Genomic DNA, 27,024 nt, shown 5'->3' with positions numbered 1-27,024 from the left:
ATGATGGCTGACCAGCCGCCTCCATTAGAAGCTACACCCATACTGAATGAAGTGCCACTTCTACCTCATATGGTTAATGGAGACAGCATCCAACAGGCAAGTAGATCCAGAGCATTTTCATATAAGTCATGTAACGCTGTGACAGCAGGGGTAGTAGAGGGGTTGACATTCAAGTATATGGTAGAAAACACAACAGAAGAAAAACTGTTGTACAACTTGCATGATGGCTGAAAGAGGCTTGAAATAAAGGATCTGTGATACCAAAGTTAGAAAAGCAAGTGGTTCTCAGCATTGACACAATCAGTAAAATAGAAGTGCAGACAGAAGAAGAAAATAATTCCTCATGAATATAATGGAAATGTGAAAAGATTGCAAATTAGAAGGACTGTTAGTTACATACATGTGAGTGTTTTAAACTACAAAATAAAAGAATAAAGTGCTGTGGTTTTGAAAGCTCTTAAAGCTTCTGTAAAATAATACAAATTAGCAAGTGGTTGCAGTGCTCTAACCTAACTAGTGTATTGCAGGGAAATGAAAGACCTTGGCTTCCTGATATTAAGTATCTTCATTAATAATTTAATTAATTAATAATTAAACTGAAATAAGGTAGATTTAGATTAGCTATTAGGAGGAAGTTTTTCCACTGTGAGGGTGGTGAGGCACAGGTTGGCCAGAGAAGCTGTGGCTGTTCCATCCCTGTCAGTGTTCAAGGCCAGGTTGGACGGGGCTTGGAGCAACCTGATCAAGTGTAAGGTGTCCCTGCCCATTGCAGGGGGTTGGAACTGGATGAGCTTTAAGGTCCTTTCCAACACAAACCATTCTGTGAATTTAGCAGTGACGACCTTGGCATGTTTGAATGTACAGTCGATAAACAGGGTACACCAAAATAATCATGAATTGTTGAGGGTCAGATAGACCATGAATACTGGGAAGTTTTAAATGAGATACCCTTTACTTTGTAATCCTTACAGATGGAGAAAGAGGTGTGCATTGTTTCAGTTGTAGTATACTTGGAAAAATAAGCTTTATTTAAAAGAAGGGTACTCCGCGTTTGTTTCTCAGATTCTGGAGATAAAAGCATGATGACTGTGTTTTGAAATAAGTAAAGCTACAGAGTCTCAAAGCTATTTCTGAAGTTCTAGTATTAGCAATGTGAAATTCTAGACACTGACCAGCTGTGAGGTTATTCAGTAGGGAGCGTTTTGCGTTACATAAGGAAAAGGGATCAAGTAAGTCTAATTGGACACCATCTCCATAGCTGTATTTGTATAGCATGTTGTGGTGTAGATCAGTGCGTAGAGTATGAATGTGTATTGAGTGATCCAGGAGAAGGTGACAGCACTGAAATTTTCGGAAACTAATGTAGACTGTTTGCAGTCGGTTGAGGTAACTGGGAAAATGGCATTTGAAGAATAGACCAGAATCATAGAATAGTTAGGGTTGGAAAGGACATTAAGATCATCTAGTTCCAACCCCCCTGCCGTGGGCAGGGACACCACACACTGAAGACTGATAGACTCCAAGACTTAATTATATTTGAAATAACAAATTAGACTGCCTACTGAAAAATCTTCATGGGACTAAGAACATGATTTTGTGTTAATGTGCCAACATTTCTCATTCTAACGTGTCTGTATATAAACAGTGATGTGATATGGCCATTTATGTCACTCTGCCGTCCTTCAGTTGCTTAGTACATACACTTGCTGCTATTGTTTGTGGCACTTTTCTCTAGAGAGGCTTCTGAGCCACAGTCTCATATTTTCCAGCTTGCTTTTAAATAGAGAATTGATTCAGAAGCCTTACTAATGCAGATGATTTTTAATTATTTTGCTGCCAGTGCTGCAGAGGATAAGCTGATTACAGAGTATTGTACAGTGGGCTTGTTTTCAGAAGTAAAACTACTTCAGCTGTGTTGATCCTACTAGTTCTGAATCGGGTGCACAGGACACTTGAAGGTGTTGGCAGGTCTGACTCCCAGCACTAGTCTGTTGTCTGACTTGTTTCGTTGTCTGACTTAGTTTCGTTAGAAACACTCAAGCTTCCTGGAAATTTTCCTTGGAGGAAGGTAGATGGAACTTCATTTGCTTCATTAATTATAGTGAGTCATTCCTCCTAAGACATTGCCCCATGCATTCCTGAAATTCCAGTCTCTGAACTGCTCTACAGCCCTGTGATTACACCACTGACTTACAATTCTTTTCACTGATCCTTTTCAATTAATAGTTGCCTGAACTGTTTGTGAGAACTTCAGTTAGTTGAAACCCATTCTGAAGATCTGACATGTTCAGAGGCTCTGAGTTTTTAAAAGGATTCCTTTCCCACCTCTGAATGTTCTTGCCCTGGAAGATGAGACTTGCTGTGGGGTTTAATACCTGCCTGTGGAGCCCCATCCCCTTTCCATCCATAGCAGCTGCTGTTCACAGCAGACCTCATCTGTCCTGATTCTTTGTGCTGTGGCAAATCCCCAGCCCATTATTAACAGTTTTCTGTAAACAATTTACCTACATACTGAAATGACATCTGCTTAAGTTTCAGTGTTTTAATTGTGCCGTTTTAAAAAGTATTACCTATCATCTGTCCTTCTGCTGTAACTGTAATAAGTATTGCTGACTGGCTATATGGCTTTTTCAGGGGTTTCTTGGTGTTCTAATTATGTCCAGGAGCAACTCATCTACCTAAGTAAAATTCTCCTGCGAACTCACTGGAGCATGGTCTGTGTTCATACATGCTTCTGCATCCCTTATTAAAAAATAAAAGTTAAGATTAATATAGCAACATGCAGGAGCTGCAGGATCAGTGTTAAATGATGTTTATCAGTCTGTCTCTTTCAGTCCTGCTTTACACACAAGAGTTTAAATGTAACAGATCTGTGCAAACCTCAGTCTCTTTCTGTGCGGAAGTTGCACCCTCAAGAGTAGAGGGAGAGAGAAGCAGGAGGTGTCAGCTTATAACTTCAGGAAACTGGTGTGTTTGCACTTACTCTGTTAAACGTTAGCTGGAGAAAAGTGCTTTCGTTAATGCCAGCATAAGCAACCTGGCAAACTCTTTGGAAAAGAGTAGTCAGTGGAGTTTGTCAAAATGCAGAGGTTGAGTGAGGGACCACAAGTTCTTTTTAAGTCTCATTCTTCTCAGTGATCTTTTTATTAATGACTTACATAATAGAATTGAGGTGTACTTAAAAATCTGCGGCTGATATGAAATAGGGGGAATTGCAAGTATCTTGGAAGCCTAAAATTATTTTGGTTTCTAGAAAGATAATCTAGAAAATTGTCAGCAAGTGCAAAGTACTGTGTTTAGGTAGTCAGCTTATCATAAGGAATAATGGGTATAGTAGTGACCCTTTAGAAAAAGGTCTGTGGGGGGATGGATAAAGGCTGCAAGTGGAAGTCATCGGTGTTGCATGGTTTCCAAAAAGAGGCAGATAAAAATCCCCAAAGGATTTATATACAGGTTATGGCATCTAAATTACAGAAAACAATCTTTTATTAGTGCTTTATTCTTTATTTCATTGATGGTTTAAGACATGGATTAAGGTTTCAGGTTGAAGCAGGGAATGTTGAAGTTGGATGATAAAATCTGTGATGATGGTAACAGTGAAACTGTGGTGCAGATGCCTGGGGAATTTATGGAGCTCCATCACTGGAGATACAGAAGCACAGAATATCAGGCTTGTTCATTAACATCATGTGTAGTTTGATTTTTATCAGGAGCTAGATGATGAGGTGATCTTTTCAGGCTCCTGTTTTCCTGATGTGATTGTCATTCCATGATTAGGATAAAAGTATTTTGTGAAAAATGGGTGAAAGAAATACAGACTTTTTAGCTTCATAGATAGTTTAACAAATATATTTCATTTTGATTTTTACATCAACCTTTCTTTATATGCCATCTGTCACCAGGTGGAATTTGACTGTGTAACTGTGTAGTTCTTAACATGGCCAAGCTTCTCATTTGGCTAAAGAATTAGCCCTGTGCCTATGTAATGTAGAAGAATCTCAAAAAAAATTCTTGCAATGCAGTTGTCATGTTATAACAAAACAGTTTTAGCGTAAAAGTGCAGCACGTGCTGTGAATGGGGTAGAATAAGGTTCGCAGAACACAGGGGAAACGGTGCTGGAGACTGCCTGGGGAATACTTCTGGCAGATGTGCAATGGATTAGGGTGAAAGTGAATGCAGTTGTGTTCAAACTGACCTGCAGAATCTCACTGTTAGTTGTGTTTCTTCAGCTACAGGGTTACACAAACGTGAGAAAATACTCCTGATCTTTCAGGAGCCATAGAGCAGAGGTGTAGGCATGACCCACTTTATCACCTCTTCTGCCCTCCTTTCACCCTGAAGTTACTTCAGAGCACCAAAGAATATATTGTCAAAATACATACCTGCATGCTTTTGGTGAAAAAACATGGCCGAGTTTTCAGCAAAGCATCTTTTTTCTTTGTGGTTTGTTTCAGTTTAGTTTGTTTGATTCCTTATTTATTTATTTCCCTTTAGATTTTGGTTTGTTGGGGTTTTTTTAATGTGTATGTAGTCCTGATTTTGCCAATTTAGCCCTGAAACTGAAATAATCTCCCAGGCAAAGCTTGGGAAGCAAGGTGAATCTTAGGTAATTTATTGCTTCAGTAAAAGAAGAAAAAGCAGTGTGAAAATATGGAAAACAGATGCTAAGTTAATTGTTTCAAGTGTATGAAGAGAAGCGCTTCTGGTAGTAATCAGAGAAAAATTCGGATTAAGCAAAGCTAATGATTTTATGTCGAAGTATTAGAAATTTCGATTCTACCCATAAGTGTTTCTCATCTTGCTTTTTTACCCTCTAAGGTTGCCAAAACTGTATTGTTTTAATCCAACATGTGGGCACAACAAAGAGTTGTTGGGTTTTTTTCCGATGTAGGTGCTTCCTAAAATAAATCAAAAAAGAAAAACCGAAACGCCTCTTTTTGTTTCCTGCAGGTTATTCTTGTACAGGTAAACCCAGGTGAAACATTTACGATTACAACTGAAGATGGACACATTCAATGTATTCAAGGTAAAGGAAAAACTGAAGTCCTGAATCCAAATATTTTGGTTCTGTAGATCTCACAGAATTACTGCAGGTGTTTGTTTCTGTAATGTCAAATGTGTTTTTATATGTTCTGCAATGTAATAAATCAGATTTTTCAGTTTGTACTTAAAGCACAAATGAGACAGCGCTGGGAAATTGCCAAGATTCCCTGCCTCTCTGCAGACTTTGCTGCTGGTTTATAAAAGGGTGGCATCTCATCTCAACTGGTTTTGTGATGATCCTTGAATAAGTGTCGTCTCAGAATCATAACACATGAATTTACATGGGATTTAGTCCACGCTAACCTAAACAACTTGAACAGATGCTGTGTGACCTCCCTTTACTGTAAGGTAGTGGCATTAGCAGTCTGCTGCTGTTGTGGGAAGCACTGCTACCCTCTGTGTGTGGCTGCAACCTACTTCTTACCTTCTGGGTAAGTGACAGAACTACAAATCTCAGTCGGGTCAGAATACCTCCTGTAAGTCAAGTTGAATTTATCAATACTTCCATTTTTTTGAATATTTTTCACCATATCAAATGATATTAAATATGTCCATTCTGCTTTCATCAAATCCCAGACAGGACTTATTTCTTTCATCTTGATGTGAAAAATAATATATTCTTATTTAAAAAAAGAAAAAAGTTCGTAGACCATCTGTCAGCATCACTATGGTGCCAGTGTTGTTGATATAGACTTTTAACTCTGTCAAAAAATAAGAACTAAAATTCATCTAAGCTGATATTTGTACAACTAAATAAATACTGTTGGCTGTATAAGTGCCATGGTTGGGATAAATCTAACTTTTGCTTTTTGTAGAATAACTATACAGCCATACTTGCAGTCAGCAATATTATCTACAATTCTGAAAGTTATTAAGTCATACTTAATATATATTTTTGAATGTGAAAATGAGTTATCCATTGGTGACATAAATTGCATTATTTCTCTTGATGGAAACTTGGTACAGTCACTTTTTAAAATTTTTTTAAACTCTCAATCCCAATTATTGAAGTTTCTCTTCTATCTGACTTTTTAATAGGATAGTTTAAGCCTTGCTTTTAAACCTGCCTGTCTAAAAGTAGCTCCATAGAGTTGGTTGCAGTTCCTGGCTTTTCAGGCACCAAAGTAAGCCACCACCTTGGGGAAAAAAGGTGCCTCGAGTTGGTAAAAGCCTCATTTGTTAAAAAGTGGCACCTTGTTACTTCTCAGGTCCAGCACACGTTCCTATGATGTCACCAAATGGTTCTATGCCGCCTATATTTGTGCCTCCCGGTTACGTATCTCAGGTAAACTTTAATTTATTCTCCTGCTTCAGTATGTTTGTGGGTGTAGCTTTTTAACAATAAGCCTATTAATTATTTTATCTGGAACGGCTGTTAAAAGCATTTCTCATATTTTTTCCATTGAACTTATCAACTCTTTAACTTCATTGTAGGCTCTCTTGCCTTCTCTTCACATAGTGGTTGGTCTAGTGTTTAGGACTTTTTTTTTTTAATAACACCACCAGGCAGTAAAAGATGACTTTCAGTAAGATAGCAAATGGCTCTGAATTGGCTGCGTGTTCACTCCATTGACAGGATCCACATCTTGATTTTTCTTCAGGCCTGTTTTCAAGGTGAAAGTAGGTGCCTGGGTCATATGAATACTCCCAGCTGACAGCAACCTGCTAGTGTCAGAGGAGTGATGAGTGTAGCTAAGCACATACTGTGCTTAGCTGTGCTAGAAACAGTCTGATGGGAGCATAGCTGGGGGCAGTATTGCAGTTGAATGTGTCTCACGCATACTGCGGGTAGGATACTCATGTTTCTTACATTGAGGTTATAAGGCTCATACACCAGTATCATTCTCTCCTTCATCCCTTAGGTTTTGGGGTTTTTTTCTGGGCTGCAAAAGATACTTCTCTTTAATGTCTTCTCATAATTCAATTTTTTTCTATTCAAAGTTTTCAATGTGCCTTTCTTTACCAGCTCCGATCTGCTTAACATTGAGCAAAACACCCTCGTATTAGAGCAGAAGTTTGAAGAGGAGTGTTAATGCCACTGACATGTGCCTGTGAAATGAGCAGGACTCTGGGCTTCTCTCCCAGCTTTACTTTTCCATCCTCAATGATTTTCCACTCCTCTGCGTGAAGTCATAGCAGGTCAGACCTGCCTGTGGTATTTGAACTGTTATCAGAGATACTTGAAATTACCAGTTCGATTTCCTTTTAAATTAATGCATTTTTAAAGGGAAGTGATTAAAACCAAAGATTTAAACAGGACAGGTTAGGCTTCTCATTTTTCAGTGATGTTCAAAATTTGGAGTTTTCTGGGTAGGCTTGGAAATCTTGTAACTGTATATTCTTGAGCTCGCAAACAGTTGTGTTTTTTCATACAGTTGCCTCTGCATTTTGTGCTTCTGCTGGTACAAGAAGGTACTTCCATGCAGACCCCGAAGAAAGATGCTGCAGATAATGTGTACATCAGTATGAAATTGAGTTTTCCATGCAAACAGTATGCAAAGCCCTAGAAAATGCTGAGGTGTACAAACTGAAAAATACATTTGTTCTGTGTTTGCTGTCACATGAAACTAGGGGGGTTGTTTTGTTGTCCCTTGGTCATTATGACAGGGACAGACAAGTTTGAAACAAACTTTAAATCAGAGCTTGAGGTACTTACACTGTTCTTGTCAGTAGATGAGACTTCAGCTTTTTGCTCCCAAATCTGCCTGGAGGAGCCTGAAGATAAATACTTTGGCTTCTGCCAAAGCTGAATGAAGCAGTTCAGTAGTGGATGATGGGGGTGTAGCAGCTTTGGACTGCAACATCGCTGTATTAATGTATCCCTTCTACCTGAATTTGTGCTGTGTGTCCTGCTTAACATATATATAAAAAATTGAGTTAACATAGCCATCAGAATTTGCTATGACTTTGGCTTGTATGTATTATAGCATGTGTTATACTGCACAATGTAATGCAGTTCAAGCAGTGTATTTAGTTCTGGTGATGAACCAAAAAGCTGCCCATGTTGTTTCTAAAACAGTGTATTCAGTGTAAGCTTAGTTTTAAATGACTTCTTGTAATTTTTTTCTTCCATTTAAAGTCTGTTAAGAATTGCTAATAAATCAGCTGACTCTGAGGTCATCTCACAGCTGAACTTTGTCATAGCAGTTTGTGAGTGGACACATTCCATTTCCCTTCAGAAGAATAATTTCTCATTAGTTTGCTCTATCTTTTGCTGAGGAGCTTTTCAACATGCACTTTTGGCATAAGCAGCATTTCAACATCCGTAATGCCTTCTTGGCCAACTAGGAAACACTACAGTGATCTCTTATAGCCAAACTAAATATGCTTTAAGAGAGGATCTCAAAGGAGCTAACAGGAGAAAACATTTTGACTGCTTCTTTTAAATGGATTTACTTCATGGATTACATTTTAATAAAATCACTTTTTTTGCATCTCAGTTGTATACGCCCGCCTGCAGCTGGGAAGCGTCCCCCACTTGCATCCACAGATAATACTTTCTGCTGGCTACATGATTCATCTCTGTTAATACTAAAGCACTGTAATGCCCTGCCTAATAGCATTTGTGATTTTCATTTTGAAATGCAACTAGGAGGAGATGACTGATAGAGAAGGAAGGAAGTATAAAGCTGCAGACTAACTTTAAGCCAATCTAAGAAAAATGCCTGGTTTTACTACTGGGACTTGATTAATTTTTAAGTGTCAGTTTGCCTTTAATGGTGAACATTTTTCTGTCATTGATTTTGTTTTTTCCCCCCCTCTAATTACATTGCTCATACCTCTTCAATCTTTTGTGTGAGGGAGAAAACAATTTGTTGTCTGACTTTAAATAGGATTTAATAGAGTCTAGTTTGCTTCTGAGTCAGACTTCTCATTAGATACAGTCTGAATCTTCTGCCAGTGGACTTCTGTGTTGTGGCAGAAGAAACAAACTGGAATATGACCTGGTGATTTTTCTCATGGTCGACTCAAAAGCCTTTGACCCTGTCAGAACTGTAGGTGCTGAAAACTTAATCCCTCAGTTACACAAAACACCCTGTAACCACAGAATGACAACAAGGCAGTGCAGATGTCTTCTGTCTGTACTATGAACCTACCTGGAGAAAGGACCCTGTAAACCTCAGTCTCTGCTTGTCTATTCGAGGAATACTAAAGACTAAAATTGTGGTACTTCAGTGTCACCACCATTTAATATGTTGGCTTGTGAATCCTGCTCTGATGTTACTCTTTGATCTTGTCTTCTAAAACCTGTGTTCTGTCCAAAGTCTCTTCTCGGTGTTAATTCAGAGAAGTGTTATTGTATAAAACCTTAACCTATTTTTAATGTACTGTAGGAAAAGCAATACATTGAGATAAGAATGTATTTCATGCTGACAGAGTTAGGTTACAGAAGGAGCGTATAAACTGCCAGTTTAGGACACATCCTTAGAAGCGTGCATGTGCATACATATGCATGCACTGTCTTAATGTCTTTTTATCCTAGAGTTCAGATGCACAGACAGGTTCCTCATCTGAATTCTCTTAGCCTGAGGCAAACATGAAATACTTTGACATTTGAGTTGGGTTGGATCATAGTACAAGACAGGAGAGCTGACTTGTAGTACTTTGTACTTGCCACAGGCTAAGAATGTGTATGCAGACGTGTACCTCAAATATGATGGCATGTGGCAACTTGTACATACAATAGTGCTGTCAGTCCGGATGTGGTCTGGAGCAGTTCATCTAACTGCAATTACAAGTGGACTGGGAATTACATCCTGATCAGTTCACATTGCTTGTTTAAAGAAAGTATATACATTATTCATAAATTACAGATTGCTTAGCACTTTGGTGCGTGAGGCTCAGTTTCTTAAAACCGACTGCCTCAAACTCCAGTTTCTTGCAGTAACATGTGCTGGGTTCCCGCTGGAATTCATTTCAGTGTATATATCCCTGACAGACAGGTTGTGGGTATAAACTTAAGTGTAGAGATTCTTTACCAAATGTACAATGTTTAAAAGATTGTTACTGTACTAACTTAATTTCTTGTGTTGCATGACAGGTGGTGGAAGAAAATGGAGTTCGTAAAGTGGTGGTGTTGCCACACTCGGCTGAATTCCATCCTTCCATGCATCCTCCTCCTCCTCCTCCTCCCCATGTGCCACATTACATGCATCACCACCATGCTCTCCTCCCCCACCCCCCTCACCCAGTGTATCCTCCGGTTCCGGGGACAGGAGAGTTGCCACCACAGTTCATTCACCAGCATCCACCACCACACGTGTTTCAAGAACAAGGTGAGAGCACAGGACGTGTTTGAACACACAAGAAGGCCTTTCACTCAGTGCATCTCGGTTGGGACAGTCGAGTTCTGTCAGCAGTTCTTATACACATTTCTGTGATTTTGGTGCTAGTTATTAGAGCCCCGGAGATTTATCTGTGGTGTTAAAATCCTCTGTTCTGTTTTTGAGGATTTAACTTAGAAGTGTTCTAATACTGTGCATATTCTTCATGGATCTTTACTTTTGTTACTGTAAATGCCCCTATGACTTCTTCTGCCTTTCTCTAAAATTGGGCTCTTCAAAGTTACTGTGTTTTGTCACAGCCTTGGCATGAAGTCTTTTTGAAAATGCATTTAATTTGATACTTTAATGTATTTTTTTAACTGGACAGAGACCAAAAATGGCTGGAAAGAAAAATCATTCATAAACCAAAAAAACATAGTAAGCTGTGTTGGAGAATGAAATGTAAGTCCACTCTATATTTAAATACAGAATGAAGCAATGCTTAAGTGAAGGAATGGGGACACCACTGATTTAAACCAAGCTGTAAGCCTTATTACATATAAACAAGCATTTAACACAAAGAAATTGGACTATTTAAGACTGTTCACTATCTCCCTCTCAAGCTTAAGTTGATAATTAAGCTATTTTGGCTCATGTCTAAGGTAAAAATATTCAGTAGCACCCAAGCTACGTTTTTAAAAGTTAGTTTGGGTCCTAAATTTGCTTACACTTTTTGAAAATGTGACTGAATTTGGATATGGGTTAAATAGGAAAAATGGAAATTTGCCGGCAGATATTTTGTATATTTTGCTGTAGAGTGAAACCTCCAGGTATGTTCTTCTACTGCCTGATCTTTATGCTCCTACACTGATTTGAGCCCAGTCCAAAACCTCTTTAGCTGGTGAGGATCCTGAAGTCTGGTGAAGCTCGGCCAGGGAGTCGGGCAGTACGTGCAGGTTTCCTGTCTGTTGCTCTGCTGCCCAGGGCTCAGCTCTGAAACTGCTTGGGAGTTCCCATGCGCACCAAGCCCAAGTTACATGAGCCATGGAACTCCACACATCTACAGACTGACAGCAAGCATAGTGAAGTTCCATAGGTGTTCAAGTTCTGGTTCTACTGTAGTTACTCGTCTTCTAACTTACAGAGAGTTTCTCAGATGTCTAATAAAATGTATTCAATAATGAAGTAAGTTCTACTTTCTTTGTAGAACCTCGTTCTCATGGAAGGACCAACTTCATTCAGCGGGATGAAAGGAGTCTCAAAATGCAAGAACACTTGAAGAAAAGACTAAAAGACAGACAAGCTAGTGGTCATACTAACAATAAACTTAACAGTCCTCCATCTTCACCACATAAAGTTAATTCTTCCAATGCAACACTTCAGAATGGAAATGGAAAGGGACAGCAAGGGGCAGGAGGACCACTAAAGCAGAAGCAGATAGGAAAAATAAAAGGCAGCCCAGACACAGAGATGGGAGGTAGGTTGCACTGAAAGGGTTTAAAAAAATAAAATAAAATTAAGAATCTAGATTACTCTGTAACAGAAGATGCTGTAAATTCATTGTAAAATAGTTTCAGAAAAAGAAATTTGTAAATTTGGCTATTCAGGTAATCCTGAATTACTAATTCCTAATGGGAAGGCCTGAAATACTTTCCATTACGTTTAGATTTTTTAATTTCCTCTAGAAATCATAATAATGTCAGGTTTCTTCATTTGAGATTTATCAGACAAGGTCTTCAGGAAGATTTAATTTTAAGCTTTTTGGTTACTTTTCTGCCTTTTCTAACCCGGGACTGATCAGTGTTCAAAGTGAGGGTGATCTATGGGTACGTTTATAAAAGACTTCTGACGTCATTCTTCGTGGTATTTTTCAGATAAGTAGGAGTTATTTAAAACTCTGAGAAGTAGGAAGGTTTGAGCAGCTGTCAGGTTACAGGTTACCGTCTGATCAGTTGTAATTTCAGTTCAGCTTTGCTTGAATGAGCTTTTTAATAGCTTGTGGCTATTTGCATATACTGAAATATTTAGTGTACGGAATCTTTCCTGTTGGTTTGAAACAGTGTCACTGAAGTGCAGATAGTTTCTTATCATGATTCCTTAAACGATCTGAGCATCTCTTAGAGTTTTGTATGTGTCCTAAACTAAGTGGTCTTGTTAGGCTGCAAGGTCTAGTCCTCATCTGCGTGACTGTTGTATTTAACTCTTCAGTTAAAAGAGAAATATGACTTTGTATCTTGGGAAGTAAAGAGAGGTGAAAGCTTTTATCCAGCTTGTCTCTAGGATTATACACTCGATTAAAGATTTGTCTTGATGCAAATTCGTGTGGAGAAGATTTTTTTATTTGCAGAGTAAGGTCCTGAATTGTTCGACATGGACAATTGTAAAGATTGTATTCAGTTTACAGCTGTAAAGATTACTTACAGGTACTCTTTTGCTACCTGTAAGTATTTTTAGTGTGCAATTTTGACCGGGCTTCTTCCAAATTATGCCTAGACCAAGTGTTTTGCAATAGAAAGTCAAGGAAAGCACGTTCAATAGATAAGATCTTATTGTCGTTTCTTTTAACACCTTTCGTTTTTGGAGGAATGTTTTTGAGTTGTCAAAGAAAACGCATTTATGCTCCAATTGGGAAAATACACCCTTTGTGCAGGATATGCTAAAAGGGTTTTTGTAACACTGTTAGTTTTGGATAGTTCATGTTTCTACCCTTCACACAGCCAAAACAAACAAGGGAAATGAACTTTGCACAATAAGTACTATTGTTAAACTCTTATTAAGGCAAACTCCATCTTGTGGTGGCGTTTCTGTAACGGACTGGTTTACTCTTGGGGTTTTGGGTAATCTGTTTTGTATTTGAAATTGCAGAATCTGACACAGAGTCCAAGAAATGTGATACTCACTTGAGCATTGGCAAGCCAGTTGTAAGTATTATCCTTAAAATACCATTATTTTCTGTGCATATACTTTGTATAAATAACATCTTTTGTATTGATCTGTCTTTTTTTCTTTTTTCTTAATGGTTTATTTTTTTAATAGAGAAAATGTATTTTAGTTGTCAGAGTTTATAGCTGGGAAAGGGCAACCATGCTATGGAAACCCACTATTTCTCAACTTTCTGAAACTGCCTGCCTGCCTCAGTTTCCCATTCTGTAAGCCAAGTTGTCAAGTGTATGTGAGGGCTCTAGTACCCAGCAAACCAAGGGCCTGCTAACCTAACAGAAGTCTGTCCACTCTTAGAACCATTCTTCATTCAGCATAGAGGATTTAAGAATATTGGAATAGAGTTTACAAAAATAGATCATCTTTTTACGTGATGTGTAGGAATTGGAGCAAATACTTGAGTATTTACATGAAGCTGGAGTCTGATGTAAATTTAAATGCCTAGAGGCTAAAACTGCACTGATATTTTTGATCTTGAGTATGCTTAATGAAACTCTTTGCATTATCTGTACAGTATGCACAGGTTATTCTTTCCCTCCAGCTTTCTATGTCTTTATTTACAGTAGTTTTGCTGTTTCTGACATCTGTACTTAATGCTATCAGAAGGCTGTGTTGACCTTGTGAGAGAAAATTTGAAGTAAGCAAAAAATTTAGACCAAAACCTTTAGTTGTGAACATTAAAATCTGAGCCTCTTGCAATCCTTTAGCTTAGTGGTTAAATGTTATGTGAGGGAGTTAGAGCAGAGTAGGGAAGTTAGGCCATCTGACTGTGCCTGGTGTAGATCTGGTGTCAGTGTTTGTTCAAGACTCCTAAATCTGAAAATTTGCTCCAAATGAGTGATGAAAACAGTGCAGGTGAAATAGAACATTTCTCTTCTTGCACTGAAACAGTGTCGTGTGTTTGTACATCTTTTTTTTAGTGTTTGAAGGGAAATCCTTTAATATGATAATTTTAGAAATTAAAAGAGGAAATAAATTCAAATAATGACTCAGTATTTCCACTATAAAGGTAAAGAATTCCTCCAGTGAGGAACTTCATAGGCAAACTAGCGACACCATGTTATTGACTAATATACCTTTTATTGCAGAAAGCAAACTTACTTGCATTATTTATGCTTTTAATAGGTTTCTGATATACAAGCAAGATCAGCCGTTCTGTCCTGGAATCTCCCAGTTAGTTCACAGAATGGAGAGAGCCATAGTCATAGTCCAGCAGCATTTACATTTGAAGTAGCAATATCCAACAGTGGTAAAAATGGAAAATTTAAATCTGTCTATGTGTAAGTTTAGTTTCTTCATTTAAGCACAATACCGATGTTTAAAACCATTAACCCATCAGCAATCTCTCTATCAGGAGCTGTTTGTTGACTTGCAGACCTACCTACTTCACATGAAATAAATTTTAAGTAATATCACTAAGAGTTACATGGACAATGGGAAACGTGAAAATTAAATGTGCGCTACATGGTTTTGCTTTTCAATAAGCTTTTATCCTTTAAAGTATAAGAAAGAGCTGTAACTCTTTTCTTTTTTCTTTTTTCCCCTTTTCCCAGTGGGGAAGAATTAACAATTACACTTCCTGATCTCAGACCAGCAACTGATTATCATGCCAGGTATGTTGCTGGGAATTAAATACTTCATGCTTTGGTTTGGTATGTTAAATACAAAATCACTGTGGCTTCATGAAAAAGGGCTAATCACAAAGAACTTGAGGAATATTCTGCAAAAATGCCATAGCTACGAACAGTACTGTTGCTGTCTAAATTCCCACTTTCATTGAAATGTCACCTCATTTTCTTCTCTACTGTCTTTTCTGTCTCTTTGTGTTTCTCAAATACAAACTTTAAGTTATCCTCTGTTGGTATTATTTCTTAGAACAAGGTTGAACTCAGTGGGAGATGGTTGTAGGCTGAAGGCAGCGATAAATCAAATGTTAGCCTTGAACGTGGATTCACAAGTCTGACTTACTAGCTTAATTTGTAAAGCTGCGTCTCTAAACTACAAGCTTCTGTAGCAGTGCAAGAAGGGAAGTGGAAGGTGGTTGAAACAGGCTGCGCTACAAGGGAGCAAGACGTGACATTCAAGAAATGCCACGCAGAGCAAATAAGTGTTACTGGAGACAGTGTTTAACTGGTTGGGAAAAAGACAAGCTGGTTAAACAAGCAGAACACTGTGATCCAGAGGCAGAAATGTGCCTGAGTGCTTGGGCATGGGAGGAAACTAGTTTTAAGACTTACTCAAGCCAACTCCTGTTAAACTGCAGAAGAGTTCTGAGTGTGTTAAATACTCAGCACAGCTCCACTTGCACAGTGTAGTGTAATGTGGGTTTGGTTCATGGTGTTGCTTTCTGTAGCGGCCAGCCTTCTTCTACCTACAATTCATTTGATATGACAGACAGTATTTTGAACAATTAGTCAAATTGTTTCTTTTCAAAACAAACCATAAATGAGCACAACTATTCTAGAGATTCTGTACCATTTAAACAATCAAACACTGATAAACATGGGTTTATTGCCTGAACAGCTGACTGAGCCTGTTTTAGTAACTGTACTCTTGCACAAGTGTTAATTTGAATCTCAGGGTCTTTTTATTAAAATGTTTATTTCAAGTCAGGTATTCTGTTACCATTTGGTTACATTTGCTATAGTTTTCATCATGATTCCATATGTATTTCATCATTGACATATCTCCACTGAGAGAGATAGTAATTGTAAAGTAAATGAAGGATGCCATATGGAGTCTTCAGATCAGTATGTGTACCTGTGTGAGCTCCATGACACTACTCTGTCAGCATGCTCCAGTCTCTCTGAAGACAGAATGGATAGTAGTGTTTCTTACAATGTGGACATCTGTTACTAGACCCTGCAGCGACTGAATAAACTGAATTTTTGTTGTTTCTTCCTGGATGAAAAGGCATAAAATTGCCTTCCAGAATCAGTGATCTGAAAGAAGAGTGATAGGGCACTTCTTGTCTGTGAGCAGGCTTGTCTTTGTGGCTGTAACCACTGCTGGAATTAAATGCATTTCTAAAGCTGACAGCTTTTTCCTTAAACTGTCAGGTGCTGGTGCAACAGCAACATAATTAATTGTCCTTTGTTCAGAGTTTCAGCAACCAGCAGTTCCATAAAAGAATCCATTTCAGAATTAGTGAGTTTCACTACAGAAAGTTGTGAGCCAGACAGTCCAGCTGCACCGAAGCTGATAAACAGAACCAAAAACAGCCTGAGCTTGCAGTGGAAGGTAAGAAGTCTGTTGTATTACTCATGGTATGTTTAAATTAGCTTGGTCAATGATTTAGTGTGTACGTTAGGTGTTGGCTTTTAAGTTGCGCAGCAAAGACTGGTAACTGAAATCATGTTTCTTCCTCTTTTCTTTCAACATTTACTTAGTTTCTTGCGTGCTTTAGCATGATAGAGTCAATAGCAGGTCTCTCCCAGTATGAACTATTTAGTAGGAAAGTTCTCTTCTGAACCAGCAGTGGCAGAAAGAATAGAGCATTTATTTCTTTGCTTGGGGTTCCTGGATGATAAATAGATACAACTTAATGTTACAATTCTGAGTTCTTACAGTTATTCTGACCCATTCAGAGTAACATTCTTTGGCTAGTTTGTGGATTGAAGTTTAATAATCTGACTTTTGGATATATACAGTACCTCTGAAGATTTGTTGACAACTGTTTTCTTATCTTTTTGTGTTTTTCTTGTAACTGTATTATACCTGGAAAATGGCTTATAGCTAGATGACTTTAATTAGTTAAATTATTTGTATAACCTATACTTAGACAGTGAAGGAAGTTCCGAATTCATGTCATATCAAGCACAAATGTTGCTTAGGCAGCTGGTGAGCACACAGTGCAAGGGCACAAGGAAAAAAGTGTTACTTATAAAATAAAACTATTAATGAGTTTAATATTAAATGTCAAATTAATTAACAAACTATCAGAATTAATACAAGTAGTATAACAGCCTGGAAAGCCATCAGGAACAAGGAATTAAACTGGTTAAAATACCAGGTATTTTTTGCCTTTTCTCACTCACTTTATGGAATAGATGTGTCTGTGCCCCCAGTAGAGTTTCAGATTATCACAAGTGTGTGTATGGAAGAGGAAGGCTGTTCTCTGGGCCTGCTGCAGATTCCTTTCAGCTCTAAGCTAAATGTTTTAAAAGGCAATTGGAGTATGTTATATTACATTTTTAAAATGTTTTGGGTTTTTTTTTTCCTTAATGTGAAATAATACTCGTAAAAATACAACCATTTGATTTTAACTTTTGTCATTGTTTCTTTTTCTTATAGTCTTCAAATGACAATGGTTCCAAAATAACTAATTTTCTTTTAGAATGGGATGGGGTAAGACCTTTTCTAGTAAAAAAAAAAAAAATCATAATGACATCTGTAGACCAATTATACTTAAAAATACTTTTTGCTTAGGTACATCAGCTATTTTCATTTAAAACTGTCCAGACAGTTTTAAAGGGACAAACCGATTAAAAAGCTTGAATCGAATTACTAGTGTGGCAGCATCTGCAGTAGACAATCCATTCAGATCCTCTGGGAGGCCAGTGTAAAGATCCCTCATTTGGTTCCTGTCATTCACAGCATCATTAATTCCTGTGCTCTGTTGAAATGGATGAGCATCTGGCTTGTTGCTAGCACAAATATCACTCAGCTTTTGAACTTCTTATTGAAATGTGTTACAGTGATAAAATCAGAAATGTGTTTTGTTTTCAATTGCAGTCATTTATTACCATTTTGTCAAATTACAGTGCCAAAAAATCAACAGACATCTCAGTCAAAATGTGAGTTTATTATCGAGAATGCTCAGGATTATGATTGGCATACTCCGTATGACCATGACATGAGCTTTGGATGTTCTTTAGGCTTACGCATTTTTGTTAACTATTAGTGGAATGAAATACAGGACAGTTTAGAGTGAAGAAGTTGACCTAAGCAGGGAGCATGCAGTCCTCATGCAAAAAGTGACTTGGGTTTTTCTCACTTCTTTAAAGGGAAAGAATGGATCCTTCAAAGAATGCTACTACGGGCACCTGAAGCAGTATAAACTTACCAAACTCTCTCCTTCCACAAAATACTCGCTCAGATTAGCTGCTAAAAATGATATTGGAATGAGGTAATGAACACAACATAGCAGACACATTATTTTCTCATCAATTTGGTGTGCTGTTGTTAACATTTTAATTTTATTTTGTATTTTTCCAGTGGGTTCAGTGAGACAGTGACATACTATACAGCGGGGATTGTCCCACCAGCCCCATCACCTCCGGTGCTTGTTGAGGCAGGAGTGACCTGGCTGTCAGTGAGGTGGAGCCCACCTAGTGGGGTGTCTTCAGATGACTCCCTCACTTACAGTTTAGACATGGAAGAGGAAGGTTCTGTAAGTGCTGGGGTTCGTTGTATGTGTAAATGCTTGATATGCAGTAGTGCTTAAATAAACTATTTTACTTTCTAATAACATGCTGCAAAATAACTGCAGCTGTTTGCATGTACTCTTGAAACAGATAGAAACGTGATTGACCTGATCTGGTTTTTGTTTTACTGTGGAAAAGTTGTGACTCTGTGTTCTTATTTTCCCACCTTTACAGGGTTATGGTTTCCAACCACAGTACAATGGAGATGAACTCTCATGCACTTTAAGAAATCTTAGGAGGAGTACGTCCTATAAGTTTAGGGTTTGTACTAAATTTTGTTTCTAATTTAATTATGGATGTATGTTTTTCTGGCGTTTAGCAGCTGGAGTATCCAGCTAAGACACTTCTATAGAGACAGCAGAAAACTACCTGCAGTACCTTTTTAATAGGTTGTTATAATAGGTTTTGCTGAAATTCTAATACAAATCAAATTTTTTGCACCAGCTAATTTTGTTTTCTTTTAAATTGTTGTCCTTTCTTTGGATTGTGGCTTTGCTGTTTTTCATAGAATACTTTCATAAATCAGCAGGCTATTACTCGTCATGTAATAAAGCATCTATCATATATTCTGATTATTCCTGAAACAGCTCTTTGCCTACAACAGCGAAGGAAAAAGTAGTCCCAGTGAGGTCATAGAACACAGCACCAACCCTGACAAACCAGGACCACCGAGTAAACCCACTGTAAAGGGCAAGATCCATTCGCACAGCGTGAAGGTTACATGGGGTAGGTTACCTTTTGTTCATGTTGTATTTGAGTGCAGCTTACCTATGTATGATTACTGAGCAGATTTAAAACCAGAGGCAAACTCAGGGTAATCATTTGTCTCTGCAGATAGCATTACTGCAGGTGAGCACTTTGCATTACCAGAAACATTGCAGCTTGGTTTGGTTTGGGGCTATAGTACAAAAATAGTGCTTTTCTTTGTTCAGTTTAGAGAAGCAGTCAGTGCTATCCTCAGGTAGATTTACTGTGATGCTTAAATAATTTGTATGTGCTTTTAAAAAAAATGAGTCAATACCTGACACTGGCAGTGTTTTCCTAGTTACTCTTCTTCCTGGCATAATCACAGTTAATAACAGAAAACCCCTGTTGTTCTGGAAAATGTATTGTGAGTATATAAGGATGCTGTTTTCTGTTTCTCTTGAATTGAGTTTTCTATGCGAGTTTATTCTGCAGTGAATGAATGTTCTCTGAAAAAGCTGATGAAATAATGTGTTGGTTTTAAATCTTCTATAATTTATTGTAAGGTGCTGATTTCTTTCAGAACCACCCAAAGATAATGGAGGATCAGACATTTCTAAATACTTTTTGGAAATCTTGGAACCATCAGTTGGTAAGCAGTCATCTTTAGGATTCAGCTTGCATGCCAGTTCAGTGTGCTTATTCATTGCTCTGGCTGTCACTGTTCTATTTTCATGTTTGTATTGCCCTGTACATGTTCTCTGCATAACTCATCATTCCAATTTGACTGTCTCAGTAGCTGAGTGAGAGAATTTCCAAGGGGTTTTTGTTTCGGTTTGGTTTTTTGCACAAGCTTTTTAGTGGAAAGTATTTTCTTTCTTTCCTCAGGGAGCAAATGGGACACCATATACAGCGGTTCCCAGCGAGAACACGTGTGTGATCATCTCAAGCCTGGCACCTCGTACAGAATGAGAGTGTACTGTGTCAGTAAAGGTGGAGAAAGCCAGGTGAGAGAAAAGAGAATTAATTTGCTTCTGCAAACCATTTCTTTTTGTATTGTAGTGAAACTTTGTTTTGTGTTGCCACTCTAAAACACTGTGCATTACTGCCAGGCTTCTGATGTTACGACTGTCACAACGTCAGCTATTCCTCCTGGACCTTGTCATGCTCCATGCCTGGCAGGCAAAGCTAAGCCCAAGGAAATCACTTTACAGTGGGGTAAGCTCCAGTGTTCTGAGCAAAATACTTTTCTGATCTTAAATGTTATAACACAAATGGAAAATCTGTAGAATTCTTGGGGAGGGGAGTGGGGGTTGTGTAAAATAAAAACATATAAATGTAATCCATGTCCTTAGTTGTTGGGGGGGTTTAGGGGCTTTTGATTTTTTAAGACCACCAAAGCATGCTAACTACCTCTGATTTGGTGCTGCTTCCATGCACAATGATATGGTGAGACTCAAGCAGACATAAAGGTCTTCCAGTGAGAACATTTGCTGGCTGCCTCATTACTGAGACCTGCTCAGTAATTTAAAAACCAACCCTCCTTCTCTTATTTTTATCTTGGTAAAGGAGATAATAAAAAAGTAATGAAGATATACTGCTTTTTGAAGGAAACGTGATTAGTCTTAGACTAATCTGTCAGTATCTGGGGGGAAGAAAGCAAGCTTCATAAAGTGTTTGTGCTCAGATACACTATACAAGCCTGCACTCTTAAGGTCTAGAATTCATCTGGTTCAACTTTTAGCTTGAGAGGGCTGATCAGAAACAATTTAAAAAAGCTTTGTGTAATTAATAAGGGAAAAAAAAATATCTTTTATTTCATAGGCCCACCATCTGTAGATGGAGGTTCTGACATTACAGAATATATTGTGGAGATGGCAAACTCTGAACAAGACGAACGCAGACAAGTGTATCAGGGTCCAGCATCTGAATGTGTAGTAAACAATCTGCTTCCAGGGAGAACCTACTGCTTCTGGATCCGAGCAGCAAATAAAGTTGGGGTAACCACTGTGCTAACGAAATCAAATGTTTTTTTACACAAGAGATAGTAATGTTACTATTGTCTTACAGGCCCGATGATAATTTGTAGCTTCTGTCTTCTGTCATAGTTCTGTTGAAGGTGTAAAATTTCTGACAGCATAAAAAGTAAGATTTAAAGAACATTCAATAAATGAGGGCTGAAGGAAGGACTGAATGTCCCTGGCTAAGGGGATGTTCACTGCGTTGTGTTTCTGTTGTTGTTTACTGGATCACTGTTGGAACCAAAGGTAACTAGTCCAAAGTTAGAGATAGATGTTCTCTTACTACTTTTAGTCATTTCTGTGACTGTGGCGTATGCCCTATGCTTCTGCTGTGAACAACCACTTCATGTTTGTGCCTTAAGAAATTGCCCTGTTTTACAATTAGTGTTGGCTCTGCAGGTTTGTGGTGTGGGAAGAGTATTGTGTGGAGAGGGGTGTGTTCAAATAATACCAGGTTTGAAAAGAGGTTGAGATAAATGTTGGGTGCATAAAAGGTTTTCTGAAACAGTACCCAGCTGCTTCTGGAAATCAGATCCTGACTAGAGGGGAAGGGGGAGTTACAAATCCATAGGGGTGGGATGATTCAGATATCCTGTAGGCACAGGGCTAGTTTATAAACTAATTGCAAGGAGTTTTAAACAGTGCTGTGAAACCAAGCACTGAGCTCTTCTATTTATTTCCCTATCAAGTTAAAAATAATTTGTTTTCTGCAGCTCATACACTTGCACATCAGTTTTTGCTCTGTTGCTGTTGCTGTATTCATGTGGTTGTATTTCCCTGCAGTTTGGCCCTCACTCTGACAAAGCAGAGATCTGTACTGCTCCAGGACCACCTGATCAGTGTTGCAAACCTCTGATAACTTGTAAAAGTGCGACTTGTGCTGTAGTTTCCTGGGAGGTAGGTGTTTAAAGACTTCAGTAATAGGCAAATTAAGATGTGGCTTTTAGAATTGTAATGACAATTCTAGCTGAAGCTCAGGTTTCAACCCCAGAGCTTCTCTTCCAGTGTCTCTGTTCAGCATAAAAGAGATCACATTTGAGTGGTGGACATGTGTACATGCAATAGGTGAAAGGAAATTTATTGCTTAAACTCACAGAGCCCTGCGTGCAATGGTGCAGAAATCAATGAATACCGACTGGAGTGGGGACAAGTGGAAGGGTCAATGCACATCCTCTACACCGGCCCTGGCCAGAGCTATGAAGTAAAAGGTCTCACACCTGCAACCATATATTACTGCAGAGTACAGGTATGAAAAGCCTTCTGTTATGTGCTACTAAGCAAACGAACAAGTACATACAGTTTGAAGAAAAGGTGAATAAAATCATATCGCCTACTAATGCAGCATATAAGGTAATTGGTAAAAACCCTTTCCCTTCTCCCTCAGTTCCTCCTGACTACACATATCTAGAAAAGAGGTTTAGATCTAGTGCTGCATTAACTACCAGCCATTTTGCTGTGTTTACATTTTATCAGGAAGATTCTCCATTCTCCTCCAAATAACTTAACCCATGCAAAAAGAAACACAGTATCTGGTTAGAAAAATGCAGGCTCATTAAACAACACACGGTCTTCCTTTCAGGCTGTGAATGTTGCCGGAGTTGGGTTGTTTGGCGAGACCGGTGTGGTGACAACCCCTGCATCAGTGCCTGCAGCAGTGTCGGTGCTGCATTTACTAGAAGAAGATCAAATGGAAATTTCTCTTCCTTTATCAACGTGCCTTGCAATTCAGTGGGAAGAACCATGTTGTCACGGGTCAGAGATCACTGGATATAATATAGAATATGGGGAGAAGCAGCTTGTAACTGTTGGAAGAAATACAAGCCATGTTCTTGAGAGTCTGCTGCCTGACACTCTGTACAGGTAATAATAATTTTATTGTGAAAGTACGTTTGTAGGATTTTCAGCCAACAACTTCGGGGACAGTGTTTTAATTTTTTAGAGCAAGTTTTCATGTGTAACTGGGGGATGGGAATAAAATAAAATTCTCATGTCCAGAATCAAACCATGGTGGTTTAGTAGCAAGAGTTAAGACTGCTGTGTTAAAATGAACATACTGTCTCAAAGTCAAGGCTTTATTCTAGATCTTCTGGGTTTAGCATTTTTAATTCCAAAGCAGTGTGTTCAGTGGGATCTCACCAGAAGAGGATGAATGTGTGGGTAAGAGCCAAGAAGCTGTTCCCATGTTACGTGCTCAGGTCACATTGTGGGTATTCAGTGTCAGTAGGAGGCAAAGAGCTCAGGTTAACAGGGACCTGGGCACTTGCCTTCTGAACAGAGTAAACCTGAACAATGCAGAGAAACACTGAAACTTCCTTATGTTGAAAGCAATGTAATATGTTGACTTGTTTGGAAGTAGATTATTTTTACAGTTAATTTCTAACTGCATTTTAATTGTATTATTTTTTTAGAGTTACATTCTTCACAAATTTTAACTCTTGCTTTATTACCTGGCATTTTTTCAGGACCTCAGTAAATTAACCATATAGCTGATCTTCTCACGTTTCTAGAATCAGAATACAGGCCATAAACAGCTTTGGAGTTGGTCCTTTCAGTCATTCCATTAAAGCCAAAACAAAACCACTACCTCCTGACCCTCCTCACCTGGAATGTGTGGTCTTCAGCTACCAGAGCCTTAAACTGAAATGGGGTGAAGGTCCTAGTAGAGCTTTAATTACCAACCCTACCCAGTTCAACTTGCAGATGGAGGACAGGTTTGGCAGGTAAGATACACACAGCTTTACAACTGTTGCTTTACAACTTCGGATCAAGTTTATAAAATGTTTTAAGTATTCTCCCTTCTGTTTGTGCTAGGAAGTCATTTGGGTGCAGTTTGCATTTCTGCATCCCATCTTTCCACCAGAAATGCTGGTAATAGATGTTGCACTATTATTTACTTGTGAACAGCAAATACAGTTCCTGTTTAAATAGTAGTATCTTGTCATCTTCTTGTGTTGCCAGGTTTTTTTATTCTTTGGAGATTCTAATGAAGTCCAGTTTGTGCATGAGGAACCTGGGCTTGACGCCTGTTCTATAACTTGAAATTCTAACTTACCTAGTACACCAAGGGTTATTCTCTTGATTCAAATCCACAGTTTGGTCATGTAGCTTCAGTGGTAGCCTGTGTACAGCTGTAGCTTAGTGCCTTGACAGGCTGAGTGACTGCTTCATGACTTCCACCGGTATAAATTGCGAGTGTGTGTAGAAAGCCAGGACACCTGGAATGTGTTGTCACAAATCTGTGATTACAGAATAATGCGGATTTGTATTCTGTGTTTTTCTGCCAGGTTTGTTACAGTTTATAACGGACCTTGTCATACATACAAGGTACAGCGACTCAGTGAATCCACTACGTACTATTTTAAAATCCAAGCATATAATGATGCTGGAGAGGGAGGGTTTTCTGAAGTTTACGCTTTCACTACAACTAAGTCTCCACCTGCATCTCTTAAAGGTGAGCTCACACTGCACTAGAAACTTCCACAAGCTGTTTGCATGCTAGATTGAACTGCAACCAGACTCTCTGCCCCAGCCCAGTGTCTTTCCGGGGCCTTTGTGGGGCAGGGAATAGAAACTAGCTATGATGGTCTTTGTTTTGCTGTCTGCTGGGGTGGGAGCAGTGAGTGGCTGTAGCTCTTCCACCTCAACAGTGAGGATTTCCTCTACCCTTTTGAAATTGGAAAGTCATTTTTCAGGGATAGCCATCATTTGATATAAGTTACAACAGCATGTAGGCAAATGAGAACATAAGTAATTTTTCTGATCTTCATTTTCTTAATGTGAACATTAAAGATTGTCTTTAGAGAAAGTCACTCTGAAGATCAGAATGACAGTTACCTGCAGGAAAATTAGTTTACTCAACCATGTTTATAACATGGAACTTCAGCTCTGGACATACCCAGGCATATACGTGATGATTTCTCTAGTGACCTGAAAGTGCTTGCTCATCTGTTCAGGTGTTAGACATCAGCAGCTCATTTTGTCAGCTCAAAAAGACAGACAAGTGTAACCTGCAGATATACAATGATCATTTTTTTAAGCTTGTGTCATGAAATTCAGCAAAGAAAAAGAAAGAATTAAATCTTAATTGCTTAAAATTATTTGAGAATGATAGTTCCCTCTAAGAATGACAGTTCCCTCTACATTTTTAACGAGTATTTTGGAAAACACTCAAGCTTTTACATTTACCAAACACTTACCTTAGAATTGGCACAGTTTCAATGGAAAATACAAGCAAAGTGTTCTTTAAGCTGGAGCAAGAAAACCTCCTTGTCGTTACTGAAACCAGTGCCCTTTGCTACATCAACTGTGAAAGTGAGTCACGGTGATAATTGGTGATTTTGGACCTTTTCTTCTGATGGGAAAAACAGAACATCTGTAGAGACCATTGTTCTCTCTTTCTGAAATACCAGCAAATAACCTTTTTTTTTTTTTCCACCTTTTTTTTTTTTTTTTTTTCCCCCTTTTTTTTTTTTTCTTTTTCCCCCTCAGCACCCAAAGCAAATCAGCTGGAAGAAAACACTTACGAAATCACATGGGAACCTTTACAGCCAATGAAAGGAGATTCCATTGTTTACATCCTTCAGCTCGCTGCTGGGAGAGAGTTTGATCAGGTACCCTTTGTTTCCCAGAATGAACTTTCTTTACTTTGAAAAATAATTGGAAAATAAGCTGTCTGTATTTGTTGATAGTAGCAGCAGGGATACTTCTCATTTTGGCAAGGGGCTCAGCTCACAGTCCTGCTGTGCTGCCAGGGTGCTTGTTTCATGTGTTGGTCAGTTCCTCTTAGTGAGATGGGTGTGAACAGTTTCCAGCATCGGGTCCTGCTGTTCCATCTCTTTGTGCCATCAAAAGTTGCCCCAGATTAAAGATTACAGAGTTCCATTTCTGTGTTGACCCTTTCTTTGCAGTGGCTGCAAAGGCAGGCGGGGGAGTCCCTGGGAGGAGTGGTGGTCTAGAAGCAGGTTAAGGCCATGTTACTCTCCTCTCTCAGCAGTTCCCTTGGTGCTTTTGATTCTTAAATCTCTCCATCTGTGGCATCGCTGCCTCTGTCAGTCATAGATGGCACTTGCCCCACACCTCGGGAGAGCTGTACGGAACAATAGCTGTCCAGAACAACTTTTTTCTGAGCCTCACCATCCAGGTGTGTCAGTGTTGGGCACAGCAGGAAGCTTTGGAATGTTCACAAGAAAATAACTCATAAATTCAAGATGCTTGATGAGAAGGACTTCAGGCAGTGTCCAGCACCACATGTGCCTGTGAAGTAGAACAGAAGGTACTGTTTGTAAGATGGACCCATATAATGCAGTTCTCCCTCTTCTTCTGACCAGGTGTACAAGGGACCAGAGACCTCCTTCCGTCTCTCAAACTTGCAGACAAACTGTGAATATCGGATCAGAGTCTGCGCCGGCCGCCAGTCCCAAGACTCTGCTGGCTCTCAAGAATTGTACGGACCTTACAGCCCCAGTACAGTGTTCTCATCTCAGAAACAGGAGCTGGTTCCACAGGGTGCTGACCTGACGACAGAGTTGGCAGAGACTAAGAAGACGTTACGCGAAGAGCGCTTCATCGCCATCGTTCTTCTCTGCGGATTCGCAGTGGTTGCTATTTTATTCGCTGTTGTTATTCAGTACTTTGTAATCAAGTAG

The 27,024-nt window shown here is 38.9% G+C and overlaps 1 protein-coding gene across 1 annotated transcript; it reads left to right on the top strand.

The window, feature by feature from the left end:
* Positions 1 to 27,024, top strand: LOC104401402 (fibronectin type-III domain-containing protein 3a-like). The gene is made up of 25 exons (XM_010017836.1): positions 1 to 96; positions 4,952 to 5,027; positions 6,253 to 6,329; positions 10,086 to 10,320; positions 11,516 to 11,785; positions 13,174 to 13,229; positions 14,374 to 14,528; positions 14,802 to 14,861; positions 16,350 to 16,488; positions 17,542 to 17,595; positions 18,255 to 18,376; positions 18,466 to 18,640; positions 18,849 to 18,935; positions 19,262 to 19,400; positions 19,942 to 20,010; positions 20,247 to 20,365; positions 20,471 to 20,576; positions 21,183 to 21,358; positions 22,163 to 22,276; positions 22,476 to 22,625; positions 22,959 to 23,239; positions 23,887 to 24,099; positions 24,664 to 24,830; positions 25,868 to 25,989; positions 26,707 to 27,024. Exons 1-25 carry the CDS (start codon positions 1 to 3, stop codon positions 27,022 to 27,024), a joined length of 3,576 nt encoding a protein of 1,191 aa, XP_010016138.1.

This window comes from Nestor notabilis, unplaced genomic scaffold (genome assembly GCF_000696875.1).
Source record: "Nestor notabilis isolate BGI_N333 unplaced genomic scaffold, ASM69687v1 scaffold21177, whole genome shotgun sequence".
Taxonomy (NCBI): Eukaryota; Metazoa; Chordata; class Aves; order Psittaciformes; family Psittacidae; genus Nestor; species Nestor notabilis.
Note: the sequence above shows the minus strand (reverse complement) of the source record. Positions and strands in the feature narration are given on the sequence as shown.

Bases quoted from the DNA above. Each gene is read 5' to 3' on its own strand.
- LOC104401402 (XM_010017836.1), top strand. From the start codon at position 1: ATGATGGCTGACCAGCCGCCTCCATTAGAAGCTACACCCATACTGAAT. The intron at 18,936-19,261 runs GTTTGTACTAAA...TTCCTGAAACAG, and splicing joins GTACGTCCTATAAGTTTAGG to CTCTTTGCCTACAACAGCGA. The intron at 23,240-23,886 runs GTAATAATAATT...TCACGTTTCTAG, and splicing joins CTGCCTGACACTCTGTACAG to AATCAGAATACAGGCCATAA.